The sequence below is a fragment of the Ixodes scapularis genome, unplaced genomic scaffold (genome assembly GCF_016920785.2).
Source record: "Ixodes scapularis isolate PalLabHiFi unplaced genomic scaffold, ASM1692078v2 PGA_scaffold4__175_contigs__length_147842914, whole genome shotgun sequence".
Classification (NCBI taxonomy): domain Eukaryota; kingdom Metazoa; phylum Arthropoda; class Arachnida; order Ixodida; family Ixodidae; genus Ixodes; species Ixodes scapularis.
Window position 1 is genome coordinate 971914 of NW_024609879.1, and position 25048 is coordinate 996961.

Here is a 25048-nt window from a genome sequence, read left to right on the forward strand (position 1 = left end):
GAACATCATAGTGGCACGCAGTCATGTATCACTACTGCGTGATGCACGTCAAAGGGGTGGTGCAACGATTTTAGTGTTGAAAGAATTGGCAGTTTGTATTTTTTATATTTTTTACCCAAGCTCAAGTGACCAAAAACGTGTCACTTTGCCTCGAAAAACCGCTATTCCGGTGCGTAGTCGCAAAGAAAAGAAAATATTTGCCAATCTGCAGTTGCTGTGGTGGCTAACGGAACTGATGTGTGATATGCGAAAGTGAACAAAACCTGTCCCCTTCCACTGCTACACTCGCCGTCAGCACCGTGGCAAACCGTCTTTTGTGTCGACAGCTCGCCGCGACCTTTGATGATGCTAATCCTTGAAAAGTCGATAATCGTGGAGGAAGTGCGGCCACGTACTCGAGAACGGAGCCCGTCGTAGTTTGATTTGTTCCGTTGATGGAATTTGAACCAACTCTGCACTTTTGCTGGCTTGGGGTCATGGTGTTCATTGAGGCGCTTGATGATCTCAAACTCAACCTCGATCTGAAAGCTTTTTCGGTGCGAGCAGGGCTTGTACGGTGTCATAGGTTTATTCATGCGGAACGCCAGGAAGACGGCTTGCTACCTTGCGGAGCTTGTGATGTTCTTAGCCTCGAAGTACGATTCGAGACATTCCAACTACTAACTTCAGTTTTTACCAGGAGAAAGCTTTATAATTCATCCGTGATGAGCCGAGTCGTCCATCCTCGGGGGTCCAGAAACTTCCCCGTCGTTAATTGAACGCATACTGCGATCAAATGCGTTTCATTGATGAATTTTTGTTAAAAGGACGGTGCAATGAACAGGATGCTGCGACGTTTGTTGAGAGAGTCTGATCTATGTTCGTGGCTTCCTGGCGCTGACAATACTTGATCCGAGCGAGGGGGACCGTGAGAGCGACGTTACTTGGACTCTGCACGGTGTTCTTATAAGTGTTGCCGCCGAATATAACATTCATAGCCTCGTCCCACTAGAGCGACAAACACCGGTTTTTGTCCGACGACACCACAAAGTTCTGTGTCGCCGACAATCGCCGACAAACGATTGACGACAGACGAGTTCTTGTCTGTCGTTGGACTTGAAGTGCAGCAAGCAGTCCCACTGAGGAACATCTCTCGGAGACAAACCTATCCTCCTTGCCCGTGTATGCCTTCATTTTTCTCCCTTCCCACCCTTCTACCCTTCCTCCCGGAACGAGAAGCCCTTGGTGGCCACTGCCACTCCTCCTTCCCGGCCCCGCAGTTCCGGTCCCTCGGTTGCATGTAGTAGTCACGGGCGAGGCTTGCTGGCTGGTGCCGGGCGGTCGTGTTGCAAAAGCGAATTTTCTCTGGCTGGTTTTGCTCGTGAAAACTTGGTGTGCAAGGTGGTGCTTCAAGACGCCGAAGTCTACGCCCTTGCATCAGGATGGATACACCCATGTGCGAGGACCGACCAAAGTAAGACCGCTTACCACGAAGTAGGACACGACGTTCCGCGGCAAGCCACTCCGGCAGACGAGAGACTTGTCGTCACGTTCTGTGATAATCGGGATGCCGTATTGTCCACAAAGGTGCGCTTTCCCTCGATCATTCGAATATAAAGTTATAAACATCCTCAAAATCAGCGTGAAACTCCGTGGCGCTCACCTAGAATGCCTCGAACGGCCCACAAAAGTAACGATTCAGGTATTTCTAGTTTGGAAAAAGTTTGGTGTCGATTGTCAGCACTGTTTACGGAAAGTCGCCAACAGCAAACGATGAGAAGCTGAAGATTTAATCAAGAAATAAAGTAATCGTCGCGCCTTTCACCGTGTTTGTCGGCGCGTTTTATGCCCGAAGAGCAAAACACGAAAACCGCGTCACCAGACTTTGTTTGTCTGTGTATTTTGAAGTGTTTTGTTGACAACTCCAGTCCCACTAGGAAACAAGTTTCCTTGCCCCCGTGTTCTGCGTCGTGTCCGCCCAGGTGGGACGGCGGACTCCGACAAACAGGCTGTCTGTCGGTGTCGTCTGTCGTTCGTTGTCGTGTGTCGCTGTCGTTTGTTGCTGTTTGTCGCTCTAGTGGGACGCGGCTATCACACTGTTTACAAATACCACCTGCAATGAAGGTTTTAAAGTTTGATCAGTTGACTCAGCGTACAGAGCCAAAGACACTTAGACTTGTGAGAAATGCTATCAGTGCATTGATGCATCACCGTGATCTAAAGCTGGCTCATTCAGAGTGGGTTCGGAACTACAATAGCCCAGTTCCCAGTGGTGCTGGCTAGATTTGCATCTTTCAGGCTCCTTGTCAACCCCAGTGTCACACGTAGTCGCATACCAAGCCCTTCTATAGCGTTGCAGAGAAGTTTTGTGACCAAAAGCGTAATAAAGGACTATGCTACTAGTTGAGTCAACATTTGCTGTGCTGTTGGCAGTGGGTACGACTTCTGTTTCAAGACTGGATTAATGATGCGTTTATAACATACACATAGCCATATCACGCCGTTTGACTTCCCCACAGGTACAACTGGCGTAGCCCATGCAGATTTCCGCACCAAGGCAAAATTCCTTGTTGCACGAGTTGCGTGATGGTGTACTACTCCTTTGACTCATGGGCCAAAGGAACAAGTCGAGGCTTGTGGTACTTGGGTTTGAAGTTTAGATTTAGCGTGAATGTATGTGGGTCCGCCAAGTCCTTACTCGAAGACCCTTGGAAATTCTTTTGGCAGTCCTTGAGTCTGTGGGAGTGGCTCGGCTAATTGAAGGACACCTTAAATAGTAGTGCTTTGTGTTGTGTTAGGCGGTAGACAAGAGCAAGACCGTCCTTTCTCAAGCCTCGACAAAGAGTGTTTCAATTCGTCATCTTCTTGGACCCCCCCCCCCCCTCTCTCTCTCTCCCCTTCTGAATGCGCAATAGACCTTTCCGCAAAAGACCTTGCAAAGGGAGGAATTGTGGGGCTCTTCGGATGTATGCTCGTGCCGGCTCGAATGCTTTGTATATCGTAGTAGTAGCACGATTCTCTTTCTTATCATTGGGAGCTCAGAACATGCTAAAAATTGAGCGAGTGGTAAAAAAAAATGGTCATCACACCCTCTGTTTTGCTCTCCCTCTGCCACGTCTTCGCTTTTTGGACAATTACCCGTACCATACATCTGGACGTCGCAGTGCATAAAGTAGACGCTGGGGGCATCACATATTTCCAGAAAGGTCTGTTGCCCACGCATCACGTAGCTTATCGAATACTTCAAACCGGTTTCCTTCAAGCAGGCTTGCTCCACGTCTTTTCACGGTCAGCAATGGTGGCTCACGCTCCTTTCCCTTGAACCGCGTGGAAAAATTGACACTTCCCAGAACCACCAACTTACATTGTGGATACGTTCGGAGAGCAGTTTAGGTTTAAGTCTCTGCTGCCGTTCCAAGCGGACACTATCTCTTTAGAACAATTGTTGACCAAGCCTCACCATCTATGCAGATAAAAATTTCATTTACTTGAACTTCGACGATTTCTACCTTGGTTCAAAGATCCCAGATGATGATTGGATTCCACTACCGGAGCGTGGTGCTTGGATTTGGCCAACTACTGACGGCACGCATGTATGATGAGTCCCTTTCCACCACAGAAATGGCGTGTTTAAAATTATAGCTACTTGCATTGTGCGCAACATTTTCTAGCTGTACTCAAAGATGTCTTCCCTGCGCCAGGGCTGTGGCTTGGCATTGATGAACCGTTTCATGCCTTGTGTAGGTGGTGTTTGTCCATGTGGCGAACCTCTGCCGTCTCTGGAGCCCGGAAATGTGGGGTTTTCCGTTTGTCGCACACTCCGCAGCAATCGCAAGTTGTTCAGCCCTAGCGAAAGCGAGAACTGGTGTGGCGAGAAGGTGTCGCTAAATCGCTTCTTCACACACCCAACAAACTAACCGGTCACAAAACTTGTACGAAAACCATGTCTACTCGCAGTGCTGAGCGACACGACGCAGCACAGCAATGTAGTTGGGCACAGACTTCCCGGAAGCACTTGTCGAGTGTGAACCGGTGACTTGTTGCCAACGTCCTTAGCCCCAAGTCTCCTCAAAAGCGGAGTCAAAAAAAAGACGTTGAAAGAGGGGCGTACACAGAGGGTTGACATGCGCGGCAGAAGACTCCACGCTTCATGTCGTCCACGAACTCATCAGCCAACAAGTAGAATTAAGTCCAGCTGCTCTCTAACCTGTTTTCATTCTTCTGATGCTAATGCTGGGTGCCTCCCCTGTTGTTTATGCTCATATACACATGTTATGTACAAAAGCAGAGGTTACATCCATTCGAACTGTCTGGATTAATGAAAGGAAAAACACGGCTGCTCATCCGAACAGATACAATCAAACGTCTGCTCCGTGTCCAGGATTTTTGGGTGCAATTTTGAATCCGACACGAGTTCTTAAAACTGATTATTTTGCAGCCGTGTCAGTTTCGGGCTCAATTTCACATTTTGTCACATGCACACATAATTTCACAGGCACTCAAGTGTGATGTAAAATTCCGACATGGTGCAAATTAAGTAAGAACAGAAGAGGTTTATTCATTGTTTACAATTGGTGTTTACAGCGAAAGGTGTCACACTTTAAGGCTGTTTCACTCACTTGCAAACTGCTTACGAAGGGAATGACTTCAAACCGATTTAAGCCTCTTGTGACTGACTGGTCAGCCACTGGTCATAAGCTGTTGCAAGTGTGTGAAGCTGCTTTTACATGAATAAGCTGTAGTAGCTTCCAAAGTTACAGCTTTCATGTGCCTTATACGTTTGAGGCGACATGCCCGTTTGCTTTACCTTAGGTCTCGAGAGAAACTATTATTACCATTTGGGAACTTCTTTTTGTACACGTAAACTGTTGCTTTTCAGTGTGAACTTGCCATTTTGCAAGGGACTGAGGAAATAGCATTCTTTGAAACCAGCACTGCATTGCAACAATATATTTAATGTGGTGAAATAAAAACTTTTCGAGTTCAAAGTATGCACTCTTGTTTTTTCTCTTCATAGTTCCACTGGGCATGCCTATCGTCATACGAGTGTTTCTGACGGTACTAAGCTAATTTCTTTACCACTTCCCCAATTTGCGGTTCGAGCGTAGAGCAGCTTTTTCTTTTTTGGGTCGGGAGAGCCGCGGCACCGCTAGAAGGCAAGCACGAAGATCTGCGTCGCCGCGAGTAACGGTGATGCGATGACAACGTACAGGCGAAAATAAAAATGCTGGCAATACTTCAAATTCAGCTTGTGGGTCGGCGTAAGCGTTCGTGACGAGAGAGCATATTTTCGTGTCGAAAAAGGCAAGCGTTCATGCATGACATGGTTCACATCCGCCGCGTCGGCGACGAACCTGCGCGGCAAGAATAGCGGCGACATCGAGACCCGACGTTGGAAACCGAAGGCTCGACTTCGGAAACCAGCGGTAGGCGTTGGTAGTAACCTTGCTTCGCTCTTATCAAGCGACGAGTTGAGAACGCTAAGAGAAGTACTTGCGCCTTTTACGCACTCTTGTGCAGAAGCACGATGCGAGACGTCGCATACTGCGGGCGTCGCGTAGTTGCGTCACCAAGTGTTGAGTCCCTCGCGTCACCGCGTTCACAGCGTCTCAGCCGCGACTGCGTCGATCACGTAGGCTTCCCGTCTCAAGCGTTTCTGGCTTCAGCCGCGACTGCACCGATGATCGACCGCGTACGATTCGTGCTTCAGGCGGCGGCGGGCGCCATGTTTACCTTGCCACAGCGGCGTGAGTGACGTCATGTCACGTGACAATTCGCTAACCAATAAAACAACTGGTTTCGGTTTGTAGCGGAAGTGACGTCAGGTCACGTGACACGACAAATTGCCTTAGCGGAAGTGACGTCATGTCACGTGACAAGGGGGCGTGGCCAGGTGCTGTACGGGATATGGTTTGCTTATACGCGGTGTATCAGTGCACCGCTACGCTAGCCACGCGCACCGATCAGCTTATGCTTGGACTCCTCCTTGAGGATCACTTTTAGGTTGGGCAGTTTCTTAGGAAGTATGGAGCTGTCCTGTTCACTCGCTATGCTTGTTTCAGGCCAATCGGGTCTCCGGGTAGGATCACGTGACTACAGTCTCCAAGCTAGCGATAAGGCAGAGCACGGCACCTGCCTGAAGGCCGAGGCCACGGATAGCATCCACTGCACTATTAACTTTGGGTCAAACTTTCAAGAGGATTTAAGTGGCAAATCCTCTCGTTGTGTTCATCGTTAAGATGCGCCTGAAGATAAGCCTTTGCAAGGGCGCCCCCTTTTGGCCTTGAAGGAGCTACCATTTTCTTAATCTTCTTGTTTTCTTTCTCTGTCTAAGCTGAAAGCGTGGAAGAAGGTGAACAGTCACCGGACCAATGAACCGGAGGCTTTTTTTTATCCATTGACTTCGCTGTCTGGGCGCGGGTAACGACAGCAGCGTGATCATATGGCAAAGGTTTTACGGATGACGTAGTAACTCTTTCCGATCCTGGAATGTCTCCTTGCCGGCCTAGTTTCTGGTGTGCTGTGCCGCGACCAGCGAGGCTGCCGGTGATTTCGTCCGCGACAACGTATTCGAGCGTACCAAGGATTCCAGCGTTTGAAAAGTCCTGCGCGTATATCGGCAACGAGTGATTTTTTCAAAAAAGCCCAAGGAATTCATGTGATGCGTTTAGTGTTCGGTTTGGCAAATTACTGCTTCTGCCACATCGTGTTGAATCTTCACAGACCCATTTCTTTTCGTTTTTGTGTTTGTATGGTTGTTCTGCAGTGCCTGTGTCGACATATATCTCGGATCACATGTTTCAAGTTCGGTATTTTCATCGTAAGTGCGCTGAAACCTACTCCTTTGCAACAATTGACCATTCCGTTCCGGATTACCTCTAGAATTCGGCAGTGTCTAGTTCCTAGCAGCCGGGAAAAATAATTTCCCCAAAATTCTATCGGCAGTCGCCTGTCATTCGCTGTCTACAATCATGTGACAACTGCAGGTAGAATACTGACTTTCTTATTCTCCCGGCGTTTTGTGAAAACTCATTTCATGGTCACCTTTTCGTTGATACACGTTTTGTAGACACGTTTCGTCGACACTAACGTTTCATCGTCACTCGTTACGCGAAATGCACGCCGTAGGGACCTTTCGTCGCGCGTGTATCTCTGAGGCGCGTGCTCACCGACCCAGCCCACCCGTTCACGCCGCTTCCTGGCGACAGTCTGCGGCGGCCCATTACAAAAATGTTAACCCACCTGTCCCACCCATACACGTGACTTCGCGGATGCAGTCTGGAGCGGCTCATTATAAGAAAAAAAATGTATATATAGGAAAGCTAATCTGAGCTGTCTATGAAACATCGCGTGTCGATGAAACGTCGTTCGATGAAGTGATTGTACCGCCAGTGAGTGGCGAGTGCCGGTGGGATTTCGGGGAAATAATTCTGCTGGCTGCTGGGAAAATAGACACTAAGACTCACCCCGGTTCTTGTTTGCTTAGCAATCTTCTCAGTTGTGTAAAAGCTTCTTTGTACCTTTCCACATATCACGGATTGTTTGCAAGTTTGTATTTGTATAGACCTTTTCCGCTTACTCTCGCCCCCGACCGCCAAGTAGGCACATCCGGTATGGGCGACGAAAAAATATCAAAGCGTTTCAACCTGCAAATAGCAAAAAAATAGAGGGGAGGCAAAGCGAGAATGGGTAACGGTTACACTTATCTCCTAAATGCATTTTATTGGCGTTGCGACGGCAAAACAATGTTTTTGCCCATACTGGAAGTGACGACAATTCAAGATGACGGCGCCCTTGTGGACAAGGTCTATACGGAAAAGGCTGTCTAACAAACTTCTAGGGTATTTGAAAACAATCCCGTGAGTACGTTTACATGCCTTTTTGCAATCACCGGGGCGAATGCATTTGTTAAGGGTTTCCTCGATGTCTTAAATAGGTTTTTGAAGTTAGTTAAGAAGAGGATGTTTAAAGTGGTGTGACGGTGCACGTTTGAATCGGCTGCATCTGTGTCCCCTCCGACTTTAGTGGGTGTAGAAAGAGGTGTAACAGTACACCATTGAACGGGGTGCTCCTGTGTTCCCTTTGAGGGCAGTAGGTGTAGAAACGGGAGTAAGGATACACTATTGAAAGGGGTGCATCTATGTTTCCCTTGAGTGAGGCGGCTGTATAAAGCGGAGCAATGGCACACCTTCGAAGGAGGTGCATCTGTGTTCACTTTAACTTCATTGGGTGTAGAAAGAGGTGTAGCCGTACACCAATGAGTGAGATACACCTGAGTTCCCTTCAAGAGAGATTTGTGTAGAAAAAGGTGTACATGTGCAACACACCAACCGGTGTACACACACTCCCATCCTTGGGGTGTACAAATATTCCCCCAGAGGGTATAGTATATGTAACAAGCACTTACACTTCCCTATGGGTGTACCCTATTACACCTTTTTTTTTTAGAGTGAGACTTCACTGGAAGTGGACGCGAGGGGAACGGCTAAAGCCAATAACGCAAAAATGAGCCGGGGACTGAGTGTTCAATGGCGACCACAAACGCAGCGACATTCTCGTGAGCGTTTTACCTCAGGGCGACGTTGCTATCCTGCAAGAAGTGCGCACAGCCCACTGCTGTAAAAACCCAGAAAGGTGGGCAGCGATCACCTGCAACTTGCTATTTGCGACAGGTAAAAGTGTCTGGGCCAGTGGAGGTACGAGACCGCTCGGGCGGAGCGGTTTCGTACCTGGGACTGTGCGTGTAACGGCGGCCGCCAACGTAGCGACATTCTCGTGAGTGTTTTAGCTCAAGACGACGTTTGTCACAAACTCTGGCCAAGGCCGACGCGCCAACGGACTTTTTCTTTGTATCTTTTTGCTGCTCACTGGTGCTGCCCCACAAATTTCCGTTCTGCGTGGGTCTCCTGGGGATGCGACCACGCACGGGAAGACGAATACCGGTTTTTCCTTCAACCCGGGGAAGGGGGTGCCCTCGGTGCCGGCGAGGCACCTAAGCAGCTCCCTTCTTCGGGGTGAGTGTTAGCGTTTCACAAAGGAAGACGTGTGTGGTGTTTCCCGAAAGTCATGCTAACGGATGGCACCCGCTCTCTTGGCCCGCCCTGACCGCCAACCTCTGTTTCGCTGTCAAGCTGCCCCCGCCCCCCCCCCCCCCCCCCCCCGGCCCGCCTTTGTGACGCAACTGTGCGTGTGTGCTCAGTCGCCGCTCTGCCGTCGCCGGTTGTTCTTCGCTCTGGGTTTCGGTAGTAGCGGTGCGTGGGCTGTGATGCTTGCATGTGTAGTTAAAACAAGGAACGCGGTTCCGTCCACGGGTGATATGGATGCGGTTCCTCCCACCAGTGGTATGGATGCGGTTCTTTCCTCGAGTGATATGGATGATCGTTTCCAAGGGCGTCGACATACTCTGACAGGCAGAGAACAGAAAAGGGAGCGAAAAAAGTACGGGAAGATCCATTAATCGGTTCTTAGGGAATCTGTTAGCATGACGCTTGTGAAACGTCACCCACGTCCCCCTTTGAAAAACGCTAACACTGACCCCGTAACGAGGCCAGAAACAGGCGGCCAGAAATAGAGGGGGCAAAACAGAAAGCCAATATAAAAAAAAGGGACGGGGACAGCGTTAGCGTTTTCCGAATGGGGATGTGTGTAGCGTTCCCAAGAGTCACGCTAGCCCTTAAAGGGACACTCAAGCGGTTTTTGGAGAAGCTACTTTTTGGTGCGATGGTGTTAAGGAAGTGTCAGTGAATGAGTATCTTCAGTTTTAGAAGGCAGAAACGCCTATTAATCACGCAGGAATAAAATACGTGCGGACTCTTTTCTGTACTTGCGAGGACCAATGAAATTATCGTATGTTTGAAAATTTTGGCGGTCTTTTTAAAGTTTCGCTAAAAAACAATTTTCAGTTCATTTAAATATGTTGTGCATGATAATTTCACAAGACGTAAAATATTTCTAGTTTAGAATACGCGATAGCGCAATTATCGTTTCACAAACAAGGAACTACGTTTTCTATTTGCCTTCCTCCGCGGGGGGTGAATTTCCCGTTCCCCAGGGATGCGCGGAAGCGCACGTATCTCCGCGCGTTGCAGGCCGGCCGGCTCCTTCTATCCGCAAACGTGGCGTCGGTGGTGATCGTCGGAATGGACGGCCTGGTGAAAGCTCATCGTTCCGCGTAAAAGCGCTATCCTTGACTGTGAATTTTCGTCGTGTTTGGCTATGATAACCCAGCACGTACTAGAAGGGAACATCCACCTACTCGTGCGGCGATGTCGTGGCGGCACTGTCAAGATAGCAGAAACGCCCGCGCCGTCGTGTTTGTTTACTTCGACTACAGTGGTGCTTTCTAAGCATTTGCGTCCTCGAACATCGCCCGGATTTCTGATTTGGCGCATTTCATGCGTGTGCTCAAGTTCAAGGTATTACTGGCGCGTACCGTATAAAGGATACGAATTTTCACGCGGTTTCATCACCGGAGAAAAATTATTAGGGTTAGCAATCCTGAACGCTCGCAACGTCTATCTGATCACGAAATCATATTTCTACGTTGCTATATCGCTGCTAAGATTACATTCTCTTTTATAATCGTAGAAAAGGCGTGTGGCGATATTTGTTCTATTGCAATGTCGTGTATTAGAGTCGTGATCGTCCAAGACGGCGCTGCATCTTTTTATTTTATTTTTTCATTCGCTGTACCCTGCAAGCCTATCAAGAAAAAATAATAAAGCTTTAGACTAGAAAAATGTCTGTCTATATTCTGTTACGGCATTGAGTAGCAGTGCGTCCCCTTTTTTAGAGCGGCCGCTGACACAGCTGACGGCGGCGTACAGAAGCGGTCGCCGTGCTGACGACCCGCTGCGCTTGTTGTAGTGGTTACAGGTGTGTGTACGCGCGGCGGAGTGCGGTCGTTCCGGTTGCAACGGACGCAGCCGTAGGTACGCGCTCGTTGCACATGTCTGAACCAACCTTCCCCCCGTTCTCCCGAGGCGAAAGTCAACGTGGCGACATCGTTTGACATCACGTACCAGAGGTAACGCTGCGATGTCAAACGTTGGTTTGGTTACGACTTGCCCCAACCGCAAATCGAAGAACGCCCGAAAAGGTCTGCGTTTCGTCGTCCTCGGAACCCGAACATGACTCCGAAGCGCTGCTATCGTCCACATCGCACGTCGGAGTGGCGTCATAGGAAATCATCCCCAGGTCGGCTGTCCGCCGAAGAACTCCAACCTCTAACGGCGTCAGGTCCTCGAGCGTAGAGAACTCCGCCATGATCGAAGCTCGAATGACAAAGAGGTTCGGCCGATGCGGCTACCTCGGGATCACTGCGCGACGGAACGTCGTCCAACGCCATTGGCCCGAGATCCTTTTGATAAGCGTGCGACGACCAATGAGAGTGGTTTCGTTTTCGGATAGATCCGAGGTTTGGCGGCCTTCAATTACATTTTTATTAAAGAAATAATCACCGTATGACTACTTTTTGGTTTTTAGGGATACTCAAGGCGTCTAAATTCAGCTGTCATTATCAAAACACGAACTCAAAAACCACTTGACTGCCCCTTTAATGATGCAGCGATGAATCTTCCTTTATTTTCTTACTTATTTTAGATTTACAAAAAGAAAATGCCTGCTATAATTTTCACGAACAGTTACTACAAAAAGGCATATAAATAATTAACGGAGAAATAACGTATCACCAATTTTAAATGCAGGACCAGTACACGACTGGCCTAAGATACTCCACAAGGTATGCAGGACTACAAATACTGAGACGCGTGTGTTTTAAGGCCCGAAATACAGATACTGAGATACATTTGGTCTTTCATGCAACGAGATATCTCTGAGATACTTCTTAAAAAGCAGCGAAAAATTATTCCGGAATACCGATACAGATACTTATAGAAATACATTTGTTCTCGAACGGTGCTACGTAGGGAGGGTGCAGTTTGTGGCAAAGGCGCATGGTAATTTATGATTGGGCCCCTTTTTTTCTGCCATTTTATGCGCTATACCCCTTACATCGACCTTTATATTTATCTTGGTCGACGTTGCAGCGCACTCAAGAAACTGTCACTCACGCTTTCACACACACAAGGAACAAACCTCTCACACAGTCCTCACTATCAACTTTGTATTGCGTGATTAACTTCTGATTCTACTTCTACTTCAATTGGAGACGATTTTCAAATTTCCAATTGGAAAATCTTCCCAAAATCAGCTCCTTCTCAGCGTTCACTCTGCTAAATTGAAAACAGTGCAGGGCTTTCTGAGAGGAGCTTATTTTGTTAATCTTGCAAGTAACCTTCTTTAAACCAAAGTTTTTTTTTTATATTGGTGACTGATATGGACCCTGTTATAGTGCGGGTTCATATTATACATTGCGAAGCAACTTGCGTTAGACAGATGTTTTTTTATTCTTTTAAATTTATCTAAAAAAGAACAACCAATGTAACAAGATACCTAAGTTGGGGGAAGTGTCGCTATAAAAGTGATACATTGTAAACATATTTCACTAGTGAGATGCAAAAATATTTTTCAATTGTATCTTGATACAAAGGTACAGATACTCGAACGTATCTCTAAGGTACTATCGTGATGCATTTGTATCGTGATACTGCCTAGCCGTAAGGACCATAATAAATCTTGCAATATCCAATACAGGAACTTCCCTCATGCTATAGGCAGAAACAACGCAAAATGACGTCTCTTGTCCTGTTTTTTTTTTTTTGTTCTTGCTACCTATAATAAATCACGAAATAAACTTTTCAAATATCAGACGAACCAACTTTGTAGGTGCGAGTTTGGTTATTTTTTTTTTTAGTTTGTCCTTTGTGTGTTTTCGACATGCGTTGCCATATTGTGCGAAATTTCACAAAATATACCTTCTAGCGACAAACGAAGATAAATTTGAATATAGGAAAACTAAGGGTCAGATATGATTCACTTTAAGTTCTGCTTTCTCTGTTGGAGCTAGTTTTTCCGAAGAATATTAAAAATTGCCCATAATTCAGCAAAACAGCTACAGATTTCAGATAAGGCTTGTTGATGGGAGGCCTGCGTGACTTGGCCGAACCTGTGTAATTTGCGTATTTTGTGCGTTGTTGCAGGTTCGCGGGGGTATGCAGAAAATATGCGGGCCTTTGATTCAACGCGTTCAGCACTTCCATGGTGTCACCAGCTTCGGCGGCCTGTGCCAAGGTAAGTTGAGTGGACCTTCCACCAACACCCTTGCGAAAAGAGAAAAAAACGCCGACCCTGTTCCGTCGTACACCGCATAAATTGATGGTTATGTTTTGCACAGTGCAGTGTTTGAGTAATTAAAACTTACAGGTTTAGGACCAGTGCTCAAACCGCACTAGTCGTAATTTGCGCTGATTCTAACGACTGGAACGCGCACTTTGTCACGTCGAGGGTCCTCTGGACATATTCCCCTTTCCGATCCACCAAAAGATTTCGAAAAACCAGACGCCGAACCCGATTCCCAAAAGCAGAATCCTCGGCGCCGACTACTTCCGGAATCCACGGAGCAAGCGAGAACTGGCACGTCCCGTTTACGACGTAGTGTTGCGTCACGCATGACTTGTCAATAACGTGCCGCTGCGGCGATCGCTTCTGTTTTCTTCGCTTTTTCTTTTCGTGTTCAGTGATTAGTTTGGGTCAAACGGTCGTGATATTTGGACTCAGCAGGAACAAACACGTCAGAATCAACCATTAACTTGAATTTTTCGAAAAGCTCTTCAGCTTCCCTTTAAAGGGACACTGACACCCCCCAATATTTATTTTTAATTTTTTGCCAGGCGCTTCATTATGGTGTCGGAGGACTACCCAATTAATATTTTGCAACAGAGTACCGTATTTTTTTAATAAAGCCAAAAGACGCAACTGCTCGAAACCGAAACCGAAACCTGACGGAGGTCGGAGAAGTGGAGAGAAGAGAGTGGAGTGGCGGAAGTCACGTGGCTGCACCCGACCGTGTGTTTTTTTTTTCTTTTTTTTTTTTCTCCTTCCCGGTAGCAGACGACATGCGGCGTATGGGAACTGCTCGCCGTGGGATTCTTTTGCAGTTATGTTTGTTCCGCTCGTTGTTCTGTACTCCAAGATGAGTTGTTTTGTACATTGAGGAGTTGGAGATGAGTAGTGAGTGCCCGTGGTGAATTTTGATCGGCTCCGAAAAGAATACACCCAAGATGTTGCGTGAAGAGCTGGCTCACATGTCCCGCGTCCGAAACAGAAGTGGCATTGTGCGACAGAGTTTCCGAAAGATCAACGGGATCGGGACCAATGGCTGGCTGCAATTCCTGTAGACCATTTACGGGCACCTCGGGAAGCGGACGGTACCTGATTTATATGCTCCTTGCATTTTGTGGAAAGTGATTACATTGAGTTCGCAGGTGTCAAAAAGGAAATCCCATACCATTTAATTCAGCGACGTGTCGTCCACAAAATTTGTTTCTTATTTTTTGTTTTTGTTTCTTCAGTAATAATTGTAAAAAAAAAAAAAAGAAATGTAGACATCAAAAGTATTTAGAGAAAAAAAAAAAAAAAAGGGTTTCACGGGGGATCGAACCAGGCTCTACCGCGTGTGAAGGGGACGTCTTTCCCACTGAGCTACTGGGGCATATCGAAATGGGGGTATCTCTTTCCTTAGTAATAATTTAGCCGATAAACTGTAAGTTGAAAAGTTTGCTGCCGATTTTCCTCTAGCAAAAGCACTCCCGGGTCGAAGTCGGGATGCACCACGCATTCGCGACATTCTCACCTAGTAAAGAAATCGTACGCGTGCATATTCCACTCGAAGTAGACACGTCGCGCTTGACGTTTGCGCGAGCGATGTCTTCAGCCACGAGAAGGGAGCGACGGCTCGGCGACGTCGTCGTGCAAATCGGCTTGGTGGTCGGGCGTGTCGTACGGGATGAATACCAATTCTTTTGACCAGTCCCAAATTTCTCTTTTAAAGGCAGACAAAATTCGCCGGTACCGCGAACGACAGTTCTGAAATAGAGGTCCCACGCCCGTCGTCCGCTGCCATCGCCGTCCCTGCGAGTCCCACGATACGCGAAACGACGCACGCACAGAATGCTTCCGGTTGTCTGTGGAACTTTTTTTTTCAATCAACGTATTTGCAGCTTTTTAGAAGCCACAAAAAATGGGTTTTATATTTTTTTATATTTTTAATATTGAGTGTGTGCCTTCAGTGACCTACGACTTTGATTAAATTTGGTGGTCGCATCGATACCTTAGAAAACGGCCCGTGACCGCGGAAAAGAGAGTGAGCGAGACTCGAACCGGCCAGTTCTTGATCGGCAGTTTTCGGGCGGAAAGAAACCGAATTTCGAGCCGCAAATTCTGTTCTGGGTAGTTGAGCTCTCATATGTCACGTACAACTAAAAACCTCGGCGAGCATAAATACCCTGTCAGTGTCCCTTTAACTTGTTGCATACAAACGGTCTTTTCCACTTTAGTGAGTTCCAAATGGTTTAGCCTCCTGCTTCACTTCCTATTATTGTAATGGACCCGCCTGTTGGTTGGTATCTTCCTCTCGTGTCAGCTGAGGAAAGGGAATAAGAAAACACTTAAGAGAAAGAGGAAGGAAGAGAGAACGTCGCAAGAAAGAATGACGATCGCTGGTTAGTAATTAATCGTTTTCGCTCAAACGAGAGGCTGTCATAAGTGACGAACGGCAAGTATTACCGTGGTCAGGCTACGAAGTGCACTCTGGCCTTGTCGAATATAGTGGCGAGGACTTCAATGCTCGCTGCAAACATTGCAAAAGAAGTATACGCAGCCGGAAGGTGCTCTTCTTCGAACCTTCGCAAGCACATCGGGGCTAGTTTCAACTTTCATTTCTGGACAATACCACGTCCGCAGCGGGTGCAAGGGGCGGTTGCTAAATATTTTGTTATTTAGTTCATCTTATGTCGAAGCACCAAACGCTTTGATTCAATAAAGTCGTGACGGTAAAAATATTAGTGACTTCACAGCGCACAAATATTACACACAGCACGATGTGTATGTTGCGTCTTTGTCCAAAATACTAGTGCGTGTGCGATATTTGTACACTGTAAAGTCAGTAATAAATTCAACCATCTCGCCCAAGCTGAGTTTTGACGAGGTAAAAATATATATCTCAAAAGTGAGATGACAGCTTTCTGAGAGTTCCAAATAAATATAAATATATCGTACTCATCGTGTGTTGTCATCACTGTCTTTATAGTTAAATTTAAATAAGGAAACGAAAGTATATTGAAATTAAGTACAGGTAAAGTTACTATAACGAAGTAACTTTACCTGTAACGCATTACTTTTATTTTTATGTAACCGCAACTGTAACTTACATAAATTTGTGACAAACTATCTGTAACTGTAACTAATTACTTTGCAAAAGTAAATTACCGAAGACTGTGTGAGGACAATGACTTTAGACAATGCGGGTGTTAGCATGGACTTTGCTAACACCCGCATTACAAATGTTGAGACGAACTTCCCCCAGCAGATTTTTATATTCATGACATGTCCCTACAACACCGAGACATGTCAATGCGCAGAAAACTGAGGGAGAGGAGGACACGAGGACTCGCATGGACTTCAGAACGCCGAGCACTCGTTGGAATGATAAGTGGGTAGAACGAAAGCTAGCGCGAATGCAATGGATGCCCTCTTTTTGTCGTTTGTCGGCAGTCGGTCGTTATCTCAATCAACGTTGGCATCAACGCATCTAAAGTTCTCCAAGATTTGGTGAGTAACAGGGTTGTCAAGTTTTAAAATTGCGCTTTTTAACAAAATGTGTTGATGGGCTGGATTTTGTGCGAAAAGCACCAGGCTCGAGCATGACGAAAATGCGCTACATGCGGCCCAAAGCCATCACAAGCAAACATCCCATTGTAGGCAAAGCATAAACATCCAAAGGGGATGCATTCTTAGTCCCACTCATCAGACGTACTCAGAATTAGGCGTCACTGATTGTAACCGGCGAGCAGACATGTACATGTTACCCCCATAAGAATAACTAAATAGCCTCACTCGTAACTCCCCCAAAAAGCAACTAAATACGTTACTCGTTATCGATTCTCAAGAGGAACGCGTTGCTTTAAATAAAAAAGTAGCGAGTTACTTTTCTCGTTAGTTTGACGGCCAAGTACACAACTGCTTTCGTTTCATGGTTTGTTGCTGTCTTTTCAGTGGTCGTTGCACTTAAGCAGTAGCTGCCTCTCGACATTTTCATCCGTTATGTTTCCATGCTTCATTGAAGGAATACATCTCTGGCGACGCTGAAGTGTCCTTCTTCTGACGCGCTGGAATGAACGGCCATATTGTGCTTCGGCAAGAGTTGGTGTATCTGGGATAATGTGAAAAAGCGCAAATGATTAGGATGGGAAGAAAGGGACAGGTATGAGCGCTTACTTACAACTGACGTTTATTGGAGGAATTGGAAAAGGACAAAAAGGACGTGAGGGAATTATGAGAAATAAAAAAGAAGGATTGAAAAGACGAAATTAAAAAGGAAAGAAAATTAAACGCAGTGAGAACAATTTTAAATAAATTAAAAAAATTAAAAAAACAATCCAATTAATACAGTCTCCGGGATTCCCCTCTCTCTTTCGTTCTGTCTGCTTCTAAAGTTCGAAGTTTACAATAGGCTTTGTGCCTTCTCGCGTTCGAGATATCAAAATATCATGATTATTTTGACCCGAGACTGGCACAGAAAGAGGATTGTTTTTGTTTTTTTTACACTTAAAGAGAAAGTTACCCGAACAGACAGCGTCTCTAGTGCGTCTCTAGAGACGCAGTTTTTCCTTCTTACAATTTCTTCAACTGTAAAAAAAGAAAAAAAAAAAGAAAAAGACAACTGCTTTTGTTTGTTTTGGTGTCGGGTTAAAATAATCATGGCAAACTTTAACCAGCTCACCTGCGCACTGACCGTAATTTCGTATATCAAAATTACTTGTATCTACCTGATTTGTATGTATAACAATACGCGCAGCATATTCTATTGAAGTACACAAATTAGTCTCCACAGACAAAGTACCGAAATCAGACTCCAGAATAAAGTGCAAACTTTTGATATTTGAGCCCAGCAGTCCATTTCTTCTTGTGTTGCTGTTGTTTTTATCGAAACAGGGGGACCAATTATTTGAAGAAACATGTTAAAAAGAGCGGATACATTGTGGAAAGAAAATGGTGCCAGAAAGAGCGTGTAGTTTCGCTATTCAGTCTATACACTCCCTTGTTTACGCTTCAGTCTATATCGTTTGGATAAAAAGGAGGTGGATTTTTATCTGAAGAAACTGTTTAGAAATTGTGATACATTCTGGGTAGAAAATGTTGTTATAAAATGACGGCAGTTTTGCTATCCAAAGTGGATGCACTCAGCTCTTGCATGCATTTCTGTATCGTCTGAATTCAAAAGGGACACCCAATTTCGTTAGAAAGCGAATACACTTCGCATCGCGAGTAGATACGGAATGTTTGGTATTAGCCCCGAGAGCGAACACGAGCGTCGCTGAGGTCGCCGCGCCCTGATTGGGTGAGGTGTAACGTGACGTCAGGGGAAGGACTCCGCTTCGCGACCTCGCATCCGGCTCGCTTCCCTGCCCCGGTTTCCTGGTTTGGCCGTTGTGTGCCGCAAGCACTTCGAAGAGCGATGCCTGGTTTACCCGGTGTACAAGACGTTGGTTTAGGCCGATACCGACGGCGTCCTTCCGCACCTTTTATAAGCGCTTTTACCTTTATAATTGGGTTACAAATCCCGAAAGATATCGGCGGAGGCAATTCCGCCGATGAACCTCCCTGTCGGTTCACACGGCACAAGGCAATCGTGCGAGGGGTCGGTGAAGCGGCGGCGTCGTAAGTGTTTCAGACGCGGGAGTTCTGTCCCTTGCACTTTCTTGATTTAAGAAAATATTGCATTCCGCTTTGCAGACATATCAAATGCCATTGATATCAAAGGCCTTCGGGCGTTCGACAAGTTAGCTCGCGACCCTGACTCTGCGAGTGCCACTCTGCATGCGCTGGTTCGCAGATGTTTTTAAGGCCCTGGGTTTGAAGGGCTTAGAAGTGCTCGTGGAACAGGTTGTTTCACATAAATATAGCTTGTTCGTGAATTAATTACATAGTTCGTAGACGTATACTGACATGTTTTATTCTTTTAGACGATGCGCAATTACTGTAAATAATACCTGTGCCACACGGGCAACTCGAATGCCATTTACAACGAATGACATTTGAACGATCGGCCAATCAGCGCGCGACACTCCGAGCGTTTGGCGTTCCACACGCGAGAGATCGCGAGCCGATTCGTTCATCACACGAATGTCATTCGTTGTAAATGGCATTCGAGTTGCCCGTGTGGCACGGGTATTAGTTTGTATGGTAGCAAGAAAAAACAGTCGAATTGCCCCAGTTGCCTGTACGAGATGTATTAAACTGCCAAAACTATACACAACAATACTACCGTAATTTTGAATGTTCATACTTTTTCCTGACATTCTTTCTTTATTCCACCGAAGAAAATATACCGTTTAGTTTGAATTGTCATTTCTAATTAGAAGAGACACTGCTGCAGGTCCCCAAAAGCTTCCTCAGCCTCCAAACTCCCTACAGCTGGACTCTCTGACAACAGAAGAAAACAGTAGGAAGAGCAAGCATTCTAACGGCTGTCCAGTGGTAGATGCTGTACTAGTAGCAGAATATGTGGAACCTGTGAAGGGTGACAGTTTGCGTGAGAAAAGCTTCGGGTGTATTAGCTTCAAGACAATTCGATTTAAATAAAATCTACATATTTTAAAGGACTAATAACGGGCTAGACACCTTCGCTTACGTTTGTTGTACATTACTTGAGGGATGATATAAACAAGTCCACAGACACCACCAGTGGAGTCCATTGAAATACTATCCGAATCCAGCAACGGTCAAATGCGAGCAATGTATATAAATAAATGTTTCTTCTTTCTTTACTTTGCCCCTGTACTTGGACTGCCTCACCTGTGATTTTCGCGTTATAGCCCAGATTATATTTAACATGTCGCTCAAGCAGCATGCAGCTTTTCTGCTTTGGCGTTTTTGTTTCAAAACAGATATAAAAAAAAAAAAACGGAATAGTATACCTAACCTGCCAAATCATTCAGACCCTCAGCAGCATTGATTCTGTGAGATGTAAATCTATAGTGATGCTCCTGCAATTGCGCCCATATTTCTTCACTTTCTTGTACCAGCTGCGACTCAGACGTTGCCTACCCTGTCAATCATGCCTGAAGTGTTGATGGAAGTTTCGCCTGCAGCTACAGGCCGTGCCTCAATAAGGCCACATATAAAAATTTAACTTCCTACGAAAAACGCACACAAAAATAAAATAGAAACGAGCGCGCCGACGGGTAACGTCGTCATAGCCTCCTCAGGGCGAACGGGGCGAGACGAGAAACACTTTTGTCCTCGCCGTGACGTCAACCCGGCTCGCCGTACGAGGGCGCCACGCAAACTTCTCGGGGCAAATAAGGTCTGTGTACTTTCCATCCAAGCTTTATGCGTTTCAGTCTATAGCTTTGAATAAAAAGAAGGTGGCCAATTATCCTTAGGATCTGGTCAAAATTGAGAGGTTTACAAATCTTTGCAATGCGAAATTAGAGCGCAGCTCTTGAGGAGGAGGAGAGGAGGGTTGCCTCTTCTCCTCCTTCATTCTCTCCCTCCTTATCTCCTACTGCTCCGCAACCTCCCCTCATCCTCCTACTCCTTACCCTCCCCTCCTCCCACAATTTCCTCGCTAAATTTAGCTGAAAAATTGACACATGTGACCTCAACACATATTCAGTTTCCGCTCTAAATCTAGCGGGCAAAGTGACGTCTCATGACTTCGTGTCATGTAATCTATTAACCAATTCAGTTTCTCCGCTAGATTTAGCGGCACAATTATCACGTAACCCTACACAAATTCAATTATCACGTAACCTAACACCAATTTAGCGGGGTGGTTACGACGACAGCGACGCCTGAAACAGGCGCCTAGGGTCTGCGCCCTAAAAACTGGACACATATTGGATAGGAAATCGATAAACCGAACGTTCAGCTGTATGCACGACTTGCATAGAACGTTGTTCCGTTGTTTTGTTTTCATGAGGGCCCGCAGAGACAGTGGAACCGTGTCGGTGTCCACACATATGCTTACTATCCGGGCTACAAGTGGACAAGTGGACTTTGTTAATGACGTCGTCAACATTAACCCAAATGTCAAATTTGTAAATTACGCCGACGACACAACGCTACTTATTTCGGCCGAGGATCGCGACGTGCTAGTGGACATTGCAAATCTGACGCTGTCGAGATTATAAATTTGGAGCCGGGAAAATTAGTTAAAAATTACATAAACAAAACTAAAGCTGTACTTTTTCGCACGAGAAATAAATCGATTGGAATAATGAGAGATATTACTCTTAACACAGCAACAATTGAGATTTTGAGCAATTTTAAGGTTTTGGGAGTGATCTTTTCTGAGAATACGTCCTCGGATAATCACATAAATTATATAATTCCCATACTGTCACGAATAACTGGATTGATATATCGCCATCGATCAATTTTGCCAACAAATGTGAAATTACTAATCTGCAATTCTCTGTTTTATTCGTATTTAAATTAGGGCCATCTTGTTTGGGGCTCAACTACATTCTCGAATCTTAAAAAGATATTTTTACTACAAAAAAAAAAAAAAAAAAATACTGAGGTCCATCGGCGGCGTTTCGTTTGACTCCCATACAGCTTGTCTGTTTAGGGTTTTCCGCGTTATTAATATATACAATTTATACAATGATAGACTTAGTAATATGTTTAAAACGGAAAACAATAGAAATACGCGTTTCCTTACAAAGTTGGGTAATATTTATCTGAAAGAACCGGTTTACCCTACTCGTCATGCACACCTTTGGGAGATGGTGGCTCGGAGAACAAATTACGGCTCCCAGATGGTTCGATATACGCTGCCTAAATTGCTGAACCAGTTAGAAGAGAGTGAACTGGAATTGAATAGGATATCACCAAAACAACTTAGAGAATATTTTATAAGCTTAGATAGGTGAATTAGCAATGACTTCATCTTTCATGTAATATTTTTTTAAATATCTTTTAATATAAATATATATATATATATATATATATATATATATATATATATATATATATATATATATATATATATATATATATATTTATTCCTTGTTTGCTTAGTACGTATTTTGCGCTTGTATAGTGTCCTCTTGTTTCACCTTGAACCATGTTTTGGTGTGGAATATCTCTTTCGTATGTGTTCTTTTTCTCTCCCGTGCCTCTGCTATTTCGCTTATGTAGGAGGTCGAGGACCTTGTCAAGCTGTACTTTACAGCTTTTTTTCTCGACCTCCGCCATCTGTGTTGATGGTAAATAAACTTACTTACTTACTTACTTACATCAAGAAGCCCACCGGTATGGTGGGCGTCGACTCACCGTTCGTCTTGAGACCTGACCCTTGCCAACAGACGAGCCTCCTCCACCTGAGTAATCAGCCGAGTGCCGTCGTTGGCATCGTAGACCGGCATATGAGGGAGCGTCGAGCATGCTCGTGACATTTCAGTCATACACCCGGTGGAACGGCTTAATCCTAGTTGTTTCGTCAGCTACCCTGTTGTACGCAAAGCTCCCGTACTTCATACCATGTTTTCTGCTCCACGCTTAGGTACATGGCGATCCTGTCAACGATTCGTTAAGTCTTAGTAAGCCCATTCTTTTGCGGCTGATGTGCACTGATCTGCAATGGCTGGGGTGACTTAATCGAACGATTCCTCGCGTGAGTTATGCCAGATGTGTGAACCCGTCACCGGTAATCTGGATTTCTGGAGCGCCGTGCTGCAGAACAATAGACTCGACGAAGAACTTGGCAAGTTGGCCGGAAGACAGCAGGCCCCAGAAGATGTCTGCCAAAGCACTACTCTTTTTTTTTTTTGTGCCGTGAGCCCCCCTGCCTTGTCATCAAAGAAGCTCAATCAACACCGGCGTCATGTGCTTTTCTTCTCTCTTGGAGTCTTCCTAGGACGCCCGAAGGCAGCATTATGAAGAGCAACTGCTTCATGCAGACCCACCAGGCATCACCGTTAGAGGACTCCTTACGCCTGCATTTCCGGCATCATCAACGCAACCATCCGTAGGAGCAGCGGCGTAGACCTTCCATTTTCCCGGGGGGGGGGGGGGGGGGGGAGGCTGAGTTTTCCCCGGGGGGGACGGGGCTGCTGCGCGTTTAGTTCTCGCCAGAACTGGAGATTGAAGCTAACGAAAGCACGCTGGGATTCGATTTCCCATGTACTTTGTCAATAAAGACAACGTGGGCGTTATTTTGTTTACATGCCACTACTAGAACCTCCTTACATGGCACGTAAACAGCGTCTCGTTAAGGATCACGGCCCGGGCCCGGGGGGGGGGGGGGGGGGGGGGGGGCTCTGGCGCCACCCCTAGATTTCGCCGGAGGGGGCACGAGCCCCGATGCCCTCCCCCTAGTCTACGGCTATGCTTAGGAGATATAAAGAAGAATTAAGTGCCCCTTCTCTTCAGTTGGCCGGACGACATCAGTCAGAAAATGTCTGCTAAAGCACTATTCTCCTTTTCCTTGCAAGATCGTTGAAATCATCCCTGTCATTCCTACAAGCCAACTAATCCTGAGTACCGCATTTCGTGAAAGTTACTGTTCTTTGCAAAACTATTTTAACCAGTGTGAAGACGTTGAACTCAACCCGGGTCCCCCCCAGTAGAAAAGCTGCTTGCCGAAATAATGCAATTGGACAAAAATGTACCAAATGAAATTAACAAAATGAAGCAAAACCTTGGGAAAACTGACGACTGAATAGCCGCTCTCAACGAAATACTAGGCACGGTGCAATAAAGATTTGAGAAGATATGTGTAAAACAAACAAAAGTCATTTCATGCGAAAGCAGTGTCAACACTTGAAAGAAACATACACTTACAATAAAGCTGGAGAATTTGGAAAACAGAGGCAGCCGAAACCACATTATCATTCGTGGAATCAGTGAAACCGACGGTGATAGCGAAAGCAGCCTTCTTAACATTGTTGACAACCCTACGTTTAAAGATAGGCTTGGATTTACTATTGGTTAGGTTAAGAAAGTGATAAACCTTTATCATTTATGACTTTCCTATTGCGGATGACGTTTCAATCTTAGATCATCTAGAACTCTTCCTCGATTCATTTCGAATGCGTTCAAGACTCCGAATATGTGCATGAACGACTTGTGGAATTTATTTTAAACAATTATTGAAGACTCCGTTACTAAATATGTTCCAACAAAGCACACACCAAAATAAGAACCTCTGGCTCACATGTGAGATCATCCGTATTGGCCGCAGAATTTCCCGGCTACAGAAAAACATAAAAAGAAACACTTCCCCGACAAGCAAAAAACTTTCTTTTGCGAATTGAGGCAAACTCACACAGAAATGGTGTCCTCAGCAAATTAAACGTACCACAATTATACTCTTTCAAATTTTATGTCAACCGCGGCCAAAAAAAATTGGAGGCACCTTTAACATAAGCAAAAAATGTCAATCAACTTTTTAATTCACGGTAATTTTACTCAAGAAACGTCTGTTACTGCAGAGGCTCTAAACAGTAACTTTGTGTCAGTCTTACATCTGATAATTGTTAGTTACCACCAGTTAAAAGTTTATATCATATTCCAAAAATTGCTGAACTGCACATTTGCGAACAAGGGTATTTGCTCTTTTTTTTAATCTTGACGAAAAGGAAAGCCCCGGGTCCGATATGATTCCCACATCATTCCCAAAGCGCCACGCGGAGTGGATCTGTAAATTCCTGCACATTATTTTCCAACAGTCTTTATCGAATCAAAAATAACTGTTGGGATAGTGGGCTATACATTGCTAAAAATCAAAAGCGCGAACACCAAAGAAAAAAAGAGGGGACCGGACAGAGCGCGACCCAGGCGTGTATGGCTCCCTGCCATACACGACCGGAACTGCCACTGCACACCCACAATCCAAGAGACTAAAATCCTCAAGCGCTACCATGACAAGAGATCCAGATAA

The 25048-nt window shown here is 45.7% G+C and overlaps 1 protein-coding gene across 5 annotated transcripts in view; it reads left to right on the forward strand.

Annotated features, from left to right (window-relative positions):
- The window catches only part of LOC8033199 (transcription factor SUM-1), a 305941-nt gene that overhangs the window by 122840 nt on the left and 158053 nt on the right, over positions 1 to 25048 (forward strand). For all 5 annotated transcript variants that reach the window (XM_029991553.3, XM_040217851.1, XM_040217856.2 and 2 more), the window contains one exon: positions 13080 to 13170. In XM_029991553.3, the coding sequence (XP_029847413.1) occupies positions 13080 to 13170 (91 nt within the window). The remainder of the gene's footprint in view (positions 1 to 13079; positions 13171 to 25048) is intronic.